We start from the raw sequence: 11,959 nt of genomic DNA, 5'->3' as shown, positions 1-11,959 counted from the left end.
ACCCTGAAAATGAGCAAGAAGATAGCAGAGAAGACCCAGACAGCGTAGAAGACTGCGGACAGACGGAGAAGTACCGGAGAGGGCAAGAAGACATCAGAGGAGAGTGGACAAGACCCGGAGAGGGGATAAGAATCGGCAGAGGCAGAAGACATCAGCAGAGGAGACAGAGGAGCCCGAGAGGGGAGAAGAAGTTTTTATTTTTTAGTGTAAATATGAGATCTGAGATCTTTTTGACCCCAGATCTCATATTTAAGAAGTCCTGTCATGCTTTTTTTTCTATTACAAGGGATGTTTACATTCCTTGTAATAGGAATAAAAGTGACACAATTTTTTTTTTTTTTTTTTTAAAAGAACAGTGTAAAAATAAAAGGTAAAAAAAAACATTTTTAAATGTGCCTTGTCCCGCCGAGTTTGCGTGCAGAAGTGAACGCATACGTGAGTAGCGACCACATATTAAAATGGTGTTCAAGCCACACATGTGAGGTATCGCCGTGATCGTTAGAGCGAGAGCAATAATTCCAGCCCCAGACCTTCTCTGTAACTCAAAACATGCAACCTGTAAAATTTTTTAAACGTCGCCTATGGAGATTTTTAAGAGTAAACGTTTGTTGCAATTTTGAAGCGTGACATGTTGGGTATCAATTTACTCGGCGTAACATTATCTTTCACAATATAAAAAAATTTGGGTTAACCTTACTGTTGTCTTATTTTTTTTATTTAAAAAAGTGTATTTTTTCCTAACAAAGTACGCTTGTAAGACCGCTGCGCAAATACGGTGTGACAGAAAGTATTGCAACGACCGCCATTTTATTCTCTAGGGTGTTAGAAAAGAAATATATAATGTTTGGTGGTTCTAAGTAATTTTCTAGCAAAAAAAACAAAAAACAAATCTCAGAAAGAGGCTCGGTCCTTAAGTGCTTAAGAAGTAAGACACTGAGGTCTTCCATAGTGTGGTCCACTTGTGAGAAATGATGTTCCACAGGTGTGCAGAACTCATCTTCCTTATGTTCCTTGATGGTGTATCTGTGCAAATTCATCCTTGTTTGTACTGTAACTCCTGTCCTGTTTCGCCAATGTTAGATCTTTTGCTTTTGTATGAGGTACACAACATTACTGGAGGTACAGCTGTATGATCCCGGAATATTGAAGGTCCCTTTTGTGCGTGTGACACTTTTAGATGGATTGATTTGGTTGCACAGTTTGTGTTTTCTTATTGCAGGGTTTGCTTCCTTTATTTGTGGCTTCGGAATCAGAATGATGTAACCTGCTGATTCGTTTATGTCTGAGGTTGGGTGGTTGTCTGAAAGCCAGTATTGGGGGTTGTTGGAATATTTCTTTCAGAGTTTCATCCTCTGTTATGATGGGTTGTAAATCTTTGATTATCTTACTTATGCCTTCTAGTGCTGGATTGTATGTGGTTACTAGAGGTTCATTTAATTGAAATGCAGAATTTTGGCCTTAGAATGTGTCTGGGAAACATGCTGAGCTTGCTATTCTAGTGCAATGTCATATTGATGAAATAAGTAACATATTAAAAGTCACCAAACATTGGAAATTCTTCCATGGAAAATTGTGAAGCAACCGCTATGCTCTTTCATGAAATGTCTTACTTCCAGAGAAAAGTTTATTTGATCTGGTATGATAATATAAAGAAGACGATGAAGACCCCAGCAGCATTGCAGACCAACAGACAAGATGAACCATTACTTTGGACTTGCACTGCTCCTCTGCTACGGATGGAGTCAGTCCCAAGCAGTCAACTCAAGTGAGTATTGCAACATTTATATGTCCTTATTTGTGTTGTTAATGTTTGTAACGCCAGAGTTCCACTTGTTTATAGGACAGAATGGATTCTAAAGTCTTTTTTTTTTTTTTTTTTTGGATGGAGAAAATGTAAGAATTTTTGGATGGAGTAAGGATCGTTTAAAACACTTGCATTTTTTTTTTTTTTTTTTTGCTACCTGTGTCACATTCAAGAGATTTCCTTTTATTCCGTTGTCACCAAAACAGGTGTCCCCTTTGAAAGATTTTGGTGACTCATAATTTTGGGTGACATTGGGAAGTGTATATTAAAATTAAAACCTAGAAAGTGATTGGGTGTGTTTGCTCTGGGATCTTCAAAGCAGTGGCAGGATGATAGTTGACAGTATGGATGAGCTTAGGAGTGTCCAGATCCTATTCTGAACCCACCTGAGTGATTCTTTCAGGAAGCTGTCACTGCATTTGATTAATCATAAGCATCTAAGGCTTTCCAAATCTTGCAGCCACATATATATGCCCTTTAGGGGGGAATGCCTCAGCTGCTTATAATTACCACAATACAGATGACAGTTTTCTGGTGGAATCGCTCAGGTAGTTTGCAGTAGAAATCGCACTTTGTAGTTCAGTAGCTAAATAAATCAGTTTAAGAAGCACACTGTAGTGGGGCATGGCAGGACTGATTACTGAGCATGTGCAGGTGGATGTATAGGTGCTGCGAATGCTCAAACTGTTTGTCCTCTTTATTTGTGCTGCCTGAGCCTGTGGGCAAAGTGTCATCCACTGGACTAATGTATCAACAGATTGATATGTTGAGGATTTAGGGTGCCCCCATCCCCCACATCATCTGAATAACGGAATGCAACTGGATTGTTTATAATAAAAATAAAAAAAATGTGTGTCAGTGGTGAATGCACACACACACACACACACACACACACACACACACACACACACATATAAACAGGGCTTTTTTTCAGGGGGAACAAGGTGGAACTCAGTTCCACCACCTCTGGCTCAGACCCTTTGGTGCCTGCTCACCACAATCACTTGTAAACACAGAAGTCTGGTTTCTGTGTTTACAAGTGACAGCTCTGCACTCTGTAATGCAATCCTGGTATTTAATGCCCCTTTAAGACCCTCCTACTGTTTTTGTGAAATTTGACTGAACACACCCACTATTTGATGTGATTTGGAGGGTGTGTGTAGGGGGAGGAGTTTTGTGGGGCCATGGTTAAGTTCCAGCACCTATTGTTTGAGAAAAAAAAGATATATAGATATATAGATAGATATATATATATACACACACACTATATTGCCAAAAGTATTGGGACATGAACTTTAATAGCATCCCAGTCCTATGCCGTGTACAAACGACCGGATTTTCCAGCAGAAAAAGTCAGACGGGACAAGTCCGTTGGACATTCCAATCGTGTGTGGGCTTCATCTGACCTTTTCTGTCGAAAAATCTGATGGACATTAGAAGTAGAACATGTTTGAAATCTTTCCGACGGAACTCCACCGGAACCAGTTCCTATGGTGAAAACTGCTTGTCTGTATGCTGTTCTGACGGACCAAAAACTATGCATGCTCAGAAGCAAGTACAAGACGTAAGCGCTCGGTGTGGTAAAACTAGCATTCGTATTGGGGCTAGCACATTCCTCATGCTGCAAATTCTGTGATCGTTTAATGCAGCGCATTTTTTTTCTTCTTTATAATGCTAGAAGAATGAAGTTCTTTTGCTGCTCATATTCACAAAGAGTTCTCACAAACTGATTTCTGGATTATTTCTCCAGATCTCATGAATAATATTGTATTTTTTAAAAGCATTTTTTATTTTTATAGCCATCTTTTATTATTTTTTATTTCATCAAGATCTTTTTTTAGTATTATTTTAAAATTATTTTCTAGTGATCTCCATTTTTTTTTTTTTTTTTTTTTTTAGTGTGTCAAGTTACCACAATAATATTATTATTTTTATTTATTTTTTTTAACCTCAAGCAGGTTGGTGTCCCTTGTTAATTAGACATTGTCTTTTAGAAATGTATTTGAATAAAAACACATAGGTAAATATTTTCTGAAAATAAAATATACATTTATTCTGGGTAAAAAATCAAGATGAAGGCAACGCTGGAGAAACTTTTTGAATTTGTGAAGCCTTTTGGCCCCAGGGTACACATCAAGTCTGTGGAAAAAAAAATTGGGATCTTGAGGAGTCCATATAATAGGGAGCCCAATCTGGTCCAGGAATCCCAGAGATCAGGACCAGCAGCAGATGACATATATATCCCCAGGCTGTGGTACTACACCAGCCTGCGTCTTCTGTCAGACCAGACTGAACCCAGGCCATCACTTCTCTTCGCTGCGGCCTTCCCTCCATGCTGCCCTGCAGCCTTCCCTCCATGCTGCCCTGCAGCCTTCCCTCCATGCTGCCCTGCAGCCTTCCCTCCATGCTGCCCTGCAGCCTTCCTTGGAGGCTGTGGCTCTGGTGGTGGACTTGTGGCAGGAGGAGGAGAAGGAGGAGAATGGGTGAGATCATACGTGTATCTCAGTTATCTGGCCCCTCAGCCCCTTCTTAAGGGCCTCAGCAAAAAGTCCCTCACAGAGGAGGCGTTGGCCCTTCTCCAATGCTAGCAACCTGGTGGCTAAATAGCAGCCATAGGCCTCTTCAGCATCAGGGAGGCTCTTCAGGACATCCGTTGCTTCCATAATTAGGCGCAGTGATGCCTCCTCCATCACCGTCACCTTCCTGGGTCTTTTTGTTTGAAGGCAGAAGGGAGGCACCTGGGATTGTGTGAGGCTCCTACTGGGCCTGCCCACCTCCTGGCTGACACTGGGCCCGCCCACCTCCTGGCTGACACTGGGCCCGCCCACCTCCTGGCTGTCACTTTCCAGACCTTCCTCCTGGCTGAGCTCATCCTGTGTATAAAAAAGGGACATAGTTTTTGGTTCAATAATCACACACAATTTTCAGCTCATGACTTGCAAATTCAATGTTAATACATATAAAAGAGTATCATTCTGACCCCAGCATTTTTTTAAGCTGGTGACAAACATTTTTGGCCACTACTGTCAATTGCTATGTACACATAATTTTTTGGATAAAATCCTTAATCAATTAGACCATCTAGTTAACATCATCAATATCAGGACAATAAATCCACTGCACATAGAACCGTAGGATTGATCTGGCGCTGAGCGTGTGTTTTATAGGCCTCATTTTACACACCTTCTCTGCATTTAGGACAATAAATCTGTAGAAAAATAATATACCTGGCTCCAGCTGGGCGCTTCCGTTTCTTCCAGGATGGAAGGCCCGGGTTGTTCCTCGTCACCCTCTGCTGAAGTGAAGGGAAGGGTGGAGGGAAGGCTGCAGGGAAGGGTCGAAAGAGATTCCCTGGCTTCAGTCTGATCGTCCACTAACCGCAGTTTTTGGAAGTACCACAGCTTGGGTACATATATGTCCAGTGGTGTATTTAGGTTTTGTACTGCCCTAGGCCTGACTTAACTCACGCCCCCTCATTTAAATATGACCCCCCCCCTTCCTGTCAAGGCCACACCCCTTCCTATTTAAGACACGCCCTGTAAACCACACCCCTTCCTCTTTCAATTGATGGGCACAGTGGTTGTGTTTGATGGGCACAGTGGCGGCATTTGATGGGAACAGTGGCGGCATTTGATAGCACAGTGGCGGCAATTGATGGGCACAGTGGCTGCGTTTTATAGGCACAGTGGCTGCATTTGATGGGCACAGTGGCTGCAATTAATGGGCACAGTGGCTGCGTTTGATGGCACAGTGGCTGCGTTTGATGGCACAGTGGCTGCGTTTGATGGCACAGTGGCTGCGTTTGATGGCACAGTGGCTGCGTTTGATGGCACAGTGGCTGCGTTTGATGGGCACAGTGGCTGCGTGTGATGGGCACAGTGGTGGTAATTGATGGTCACAGTGGCCGCGTTTGATGGCACAGTGGTGACAATTGATGGGCACAGTGGCTGCGTTTGATGGGCACAGTGGTGACAATTGATGGGCACAGTGGCAGCTATTGATGTGCACAGTGGCAGCTATTGATGTGCACAGTGGCTGCGTTTGGGGGCACAGTGGCTGCGTTTGGGGGCACAGTGGATGCGTTTGATGGCACAGTGGATGCGTTTGATGGCACAGTGGTGACAATTGATGGGCACAGTGGCTGCGTTTGATGGGCACAATGGCTACGTTTGTGCACAGTGGTGCATTTGATGGGCACAGTGGCTGCATTTGATGGCACAGTGGTGGCAATTGATGGGCATAGTGGTGCGTTTGATGGGCACAGTGGCTGTGTTTGGGGGCAGAGTGGCTGCGTTTGGGGGCAGAGTGGCTGCATTTGATGGGCACAGTATCTGCGTTTGGGGGGCACAGTGGATGCGTTTGGGGGCACAGTGGATGCGTTTGGGGGCACAGTGGATGCGTTTGGGGGCAGAGCGGCTGCGTTTGGGGGCACAGTGGCTGCGTTTGGGGGCAGAGTGGCTGCATTTGGGGGCACAGTGGCTGCATTACTAAAGCTGCCTGGGTTACAGTATACAAGTTTAAATCAATTACCTGAGGGTTCCCGCCGTCGTCGTCCTCTCTCTCGCTCCTCCTCCTCCTCTGGTAACCAAAGAGACACATCCCGACTCCCCGAGCTGGACTGTGGGTAGGCGGAGCATTAGGCTCGGCCTCCATCAGTCAAGGTGACAGTCTGTCATGGTCCATTTTATGGGGCAGCAGTCGCTCCCTCCCTCGGCCAAAGTACAAGCCCATACTGTGCCAGTACTGATGAGTGCAGGGAAGCTGTATACGAGCAGGAGCTGGCCGCGGGAGGCTGAATCTGTTCGGGACATGGGGAGGACGGGTTGGGGGGGGGGGGTTTGCGCGGGGGGGGGGGGCGGCAAAAGCCGCCCCCCCCCGCAAAGTGCCGCCCTAGGCCTAGGCCTTGTCGGCCTAGGCCAAGACACAGCACTGTATATGTCATCTGCTGATGCTACTGATCTCAGGGAAGCGCTGCCTTCCTTACTTGTTTATTGTAATATGTACTGTGTTTGACCTCCCACAGATTCCTCATCTCCCTGTACTTGTCAATAAATGTGGTCAGAAATTCTGGGTTCTTAAACTTATTATTAATTTTTTCTGTAAGACAATACACAAGACAAAAACACTAACGTCAGCCTAAACTCTCATAATCTTATCCCAATATAGGCCTCAATCTTTAACCAGTATAGGCCACTGATGTTCCAAAATTTTTAAAATTTACCTTTCGTTTCAGATGCTCACAACTTCTGTTCCTCTTTCCTCGTACGTACGACACGTGTTTAGCTTTATATACACTGCGCATGCGTTAAACTCCACCCACGTTGCCCACCCCTGATGTTCTTTTTCACAAATATTCCCTGCCCCTTCTCTCTACGGTGCGCAGTAGGACAACATGGTGGAGACACAGCAGGTGTGTGCTAATGATTCCAGTAATGAGGAAAGCCCGGAGCCCGAAACGTTCCAGTCCCAGAAGAGGAGATTCAAGGCCACCAACATGGCCTTTGATGAAATGGTGGAGATGGTGGGGATCTTGCGCAGGGAGGATTATGATGGGAAACATGATCTGTACACCCATCCCAATTTGCGAAAGGACGAAATCATGACTAGAGTTGTGAACACTCTGGAGCACAAGTTTGGGGTACGACGGTCCAAAGAACAATTAAGGAAGCGCTGGTCCAACATAAAACTGAGGGAGCCGGATAAGTATTGCAAAATCAAGAAGGTGCTTCAAAACAGTAAGTACTTGTCATGTGTTCCTATTATGATTTATAACTTGCATGCTGCTCCATGTGCTTTTCTTTACACAGTCATCGTTCGTAGAAAACATCTTTAGTAGGAAACGTCTTTAGCAGGAAACATCGTTAGTAGGAAACATTGTTTATATACAGTGTATTTAGTTTATGCAGGGTTTTAACTACATTTTGGTCTTGCTAATTTGTCTTATTAAAAGAAGTTTAGGACGTTGTCTAGATGTCTTTGAAACTTGAATGAATTGCAAACTTGATTCAGTGGAATGTAAGGAGAGGACTCTCAGCAGCTGTTTACACATCTGGATTCAGGAGCACTAGTGTGGGAAACCAGAGCACATTTTTTAGGGTAACCCACACAGGTGCTCCAGTGGATACTTGGGGTGTCTCCATCTGTGAAACTTGGACAAAAAAGGTAAGTATTGCAGTTTGGTTAAAAGGGATTTTTAATCATGTCTTCAACTTGGATCTCTTCCCAAATAGACAATTGTACACCACTTCAAAGCAATGTTTCATATTAATATTTCTGGACTCAAATATCTGTGTGCTAAGTATACCTTTTGTTTCATTCTCATAGGAGAGAAAAGACTCAGACAACAGGCTCCTAGGGACCCCCGACCTCACCAGCCTGAATGGGTAGTTAGCCCCAGCCCCCCCAATGATGAGGAAGAAGGAGAGATGGAGGAAGTGGGCGACATGGGCACCCCACCAGGTGAGTGTCTGACACCCCAGATTCAGGTAATCTATGTATGCCTGCATATTTCTAAATACATGTTTTTTTTCATCTATTTTAGGTGATGTTCTGGTTGTGGAAGGTGAAGCGGCGGAACTATTTACAAACGGCAGCGGCCAAACACTTATTGCCCAGATCATGGCCTGGAATGGGGAGATCGATGCCATGCACAATCGCCTGGACAACATGCAGCAGGAAATGAGGAACATGATTGATGTTTTGGGGAGAATCTAATCCCTTTTTCCCTAAAACGAAATTGATCATGTTCTTCATTTCTTTTTTAGATGACTACATTCTGTGATTTTAAATTTTTCAAAATTTAAAAGCCAAATTTTGAAGATGCACACGGTGTGTCAACATGTGCTATCTGCCATCAGGGGATCTCAATGTACGCGTTGTGTGGGTGCAACCCCTTCCTTATAAAGCTAGTAGGTGAGAGGAAGGGATTGCACCCACAAAACACATCCATTGATCCCCCATGATGGGAGATAGCACATGTTGACATTACCCATTTGGAATTCCAATTTGTGTGCATCTTCAAAATTTGGCTTTTACAGGGGTGACATCACCCCATCGGATTGATGGCAACATCAAGACATTTTTGACACTATAATGTCTGATATTGCCTTCATTTTATAGACGTTGAACTTTGTAAGTTCCAGAGTTGTGTGTATGTTATGTTTTAAAACATGCCTGTTTGTAAAAAAAAAAAAAAAAAAATTATAATTTATAATTTTTTTTTTTTTTTTTTAATTTATAAACGCACATGTGAATGTGCACTGATTAAAAAGTTTGCTAATCAACAATGCGTGGCTTCTTTCAATGCTCAATACCAGTTTTGTAAATAATTTACAGTGACAATGGGGCTTATTTACTAAAGGAAAATCCACTTGCAACTACAAGTGCACTAGGAGACCCTAGGAGACAGCCAAAAACAAACACAAGCCATAAAGAAAATGAGAGAATTTACCATTTTTTATAAAAAATGTTATTCAAAAAAGTTTTACACATTGTCTGGCATAGCAATGGCCCCCCTACCCGTAAAATAATGCACATATTTCTCCCGAACTTCACGGGCGCTTTGGGGGGCCAAGCCAGTACGGCCAGTATCCAGGCCCATCAGAGAATTCTCTGAAATAAGTCCGGCCTCAGGCCCAACTAAGGCAAGATAATTGGTTGAATAGTTTCTTAAAAAATTGTGCAGGATGCAGCATGCTAGGACAATATGATTTAGTTTGTACTCCGCCATATGGATTGCTGTCAGAAACAGGCGGAACCGACTGGCCATTATCTTGAAGCCATTCTCAACAACTCTTCTTGCTCTGGCCAGCCGGTAGTTAAAAACCCTACTCTCTGGGGTGAGGGTCCTTTGGGGGAATGGCCTCATCAGGTGCTCGCCCAGACCAAAGGCTTCATCTGCAATGAAGACAAAGGGGAGTCCTCCCATGTTATCCGCATCAGGTGGCAATCCCAGGCCACCACTCTAAAGACGCTGATAGAACTCCGTCTGGGCGAAGACTCCTCCATCCGACATCCGGCCATTATTCCCCACATCCACATACAGGAATTCATATTGTGCCGACACCACCGCCACTAACACAATACTATGAAACCCCTTATAGCTAAAATAGTATGACCCCGAATAGGGTGGTGGCATGATGTGGACGTGCTTCCCATCTATAGCCCCTCCACAGTTGGGAAAGTCCCAATGGGTGGCAAAATGGGATGCCACAGCCTACCATTCCTGTGAAGGAAACTGGGGAGTCAAACAAGAAAAAAATATAGAAGTACTTTTGCACATAACATTGCAAGCAGATTACACAAAAAAACATTCTTGGCCAACATCATTACATTTATTTTAAGTATTATTTAAAGACTAAAATATAAGGCCCACTTATCAGATTCCTCACCTCCTCTGATGGCCCATTGCTAAAATTTAAGGGGGGTGCTTATAAATTAATTTAAGGACACACATACCATTTGGACACATTTTAAGGGGGGGCTTATAAATTAATTTAAGGACACACATACCATTTGGACACATTTTAGGGGGGCTTATAAATTTAATTTAAGGACACACATACCATTTGGACACATTTTAGGGGGTGTTTAGGGTAAAGCACTACAATGGAGCTGACAAAATACATTGTTAAGTGACTAGACTAGGTGGATATTGGCCTAGGATAGCATGCTGGGGAGGTTAGTGAAGGAAAATATGCATGAAGGACAAAAAAGGAGCATTAAAAGATTACAGCATGCATGAGGACAAAGGGGACATTCACAGCATATTGCAATCATGGTAATTAGGGATTGATGAAAGAAATACAATAGAATGTGACATTAAAGGATAAATCTTACTTTAATATAGTCCTTCTGCAGGACCTGAATGATAGCAGAACAGGTCTCTGGGATAACGATCCCCAGAGCCTGGGGGGAGATGCCTGTCGAGAACTTGAGGTCCTGCAGGCTTCTCCCAGTCGCCAAGTACAGCAACGTGGTGACTAGCCTCTGCTCTGGAGTAATGGCTTGCCTTATGCAAGTATCCTGCCTTCTGATATAAGGAATCAGCAAAGCCAACAAAATGGGGTCCGTCATCCTGAGAAAGTTCCTGAAATCGTCAGGATTATTCTCACGAATCTCACGAAGCAAAGACATGTGACAGAATTGGTCACTCTGGAGCAACCAATTCTTGGTCCATGAACTCCTCCCCACCCTGTTCATGGACTGGGCTTGGGTCAAAGAATGAACTACAACACCAAGCTCAAGCATAGCACGAACTCTACGACGAGTACATACCCGCAACATGGCTTCAAAACGGTCAGCATGTACCTAACAGAACGCACTGAAGAACAGCAAGGCCTGTGAAGAGCGAGCTGAAAATCAGCAACGAGCGGACAAGAAGGAATTGAATGAACAAATGCGAACTGACTACACGCACTGAAAAGCAGATACAAACCCCACAAGCACAAACTGAACAGCAGTTAAACGATCTGAAAAAAACCGAGTCTGAAAACCGCGAATCGTCTCTCACCAAACTTCTACTAACACGCAATAAACACGAAATTAGCAGAAGGGGCCCAAAGGGGGGCGCAATGGCTATTGAACTTACGTTTTATAGTCCCATAGTAAGTGGTGTACGTGTCGTACGTCTAAACGAATGGACATTGGTGTGATCGTGTGTAGGCAAGTCTGTTTCAGCGTAACTCCGTCGGAACTTCGTCGAAAAATCCTTTGGTGTTCATTCCGACGAAAAGTCCGGTCGTGTGTACGCAGCATAAGTCTGTAGGGTTCAATATTGAGTTGGCCCACCCTTTGCAGCTATAACAGCTTCAACTCTTCTGGGAAGGCTGTCCACAAGGTTTAAGAGTGTGTCTATGGGAATGTTTGACCATTCTTCCAGAAGCGCAAACTCGCTCATCCATATCTTTATGGACCTTGCTTTGTGCACTAGTCCAAATAGGGAAAATGTCCAACTTGGGCCCAATTATCCAATTTCCCTCCCTGGTGTCTTGTGACTCATTAGTGTGTTATCACTCTCACTCTCTCATACTGGTCACTGGAAGTTCAACATGGCACCTCATGGCAAAGAACTCTCTGAGGATTTTAAAAAAAGAATTGTAGCTCTACATAAAGATAGCCTAGGCTATAAGAAGCTTGCCAAGACCCTGAAACTGA

At 43.8% G+C, this 11,959-nt stretch overlaps 2 protein-coding genes across 4 annotated transcripts in view; both read left to right on the top strand.

Annotated features, from left to right (window-relative positions):
- The first annotated feature begins 1,608 nt into the window (after positions 1 to 1,608).
- Positions 1,609 to 11,959, top strand: part of LOC141102908 (uncharacterized) — a 253,396-nt gene continuing 243,045 nt past the window's right edge. For all 3 annotated transcript variants that reach the window (XM_073591949.1, XM_073591948.1, XM_073591950.1), the window contains exon 1: positions 1,609 to 1,765. In XM_073591949.1, coding sequence (XP_073448050.1) covers positions 1,696 to 1,765 — 70 coding nt within the window. In that variant the 5' untranslated portion in view covers positions 1,609 to 1,695. The remainder of the gene's footprint in view (positions 1,766 to 11,959) is intronic.
- On the top strand, positions 6,917 to 8,572 carry LOC141102405 (uncharacterized). Its single transcript, XM_073591365.1, has 4 exons — positions 6,917 to 7,539; positions 8,129 to 8,263; positions 8,346 to 8,475; positions 8,569 to 8,572. The coding sequence occupies exons 1-4, from the start codon at positions 7,197 to 7,199 to the stop codon at positions 8,570 to 8,572; spliced, it is 612 nt and encodes a 203-aa protein (XP_073447466.1). The 5' UTR covers positions 6,917 to 7,196.

This window comes from Aquarana catesbeiana, linkage group LG07 (assembly GCF_042186555.1).
Source record: "Aquarana catesbeiana isolate 2022-GZ linkage group LG07, ASM4218655v1, whole genome shotgun sequence".
In the NCBI taxonomy this organism is placed as follows: Eukaryota; Metazoa; Chordata; class Amphibia; order Anura; family Ranidae; genus Aquarana; species Aquarana catesbeiana.
The sequence above is the reverse complement of the archived record's forward strand: the minus strand, read 5'-3'. Positions and strand labels throughout refer to the sequence as shown.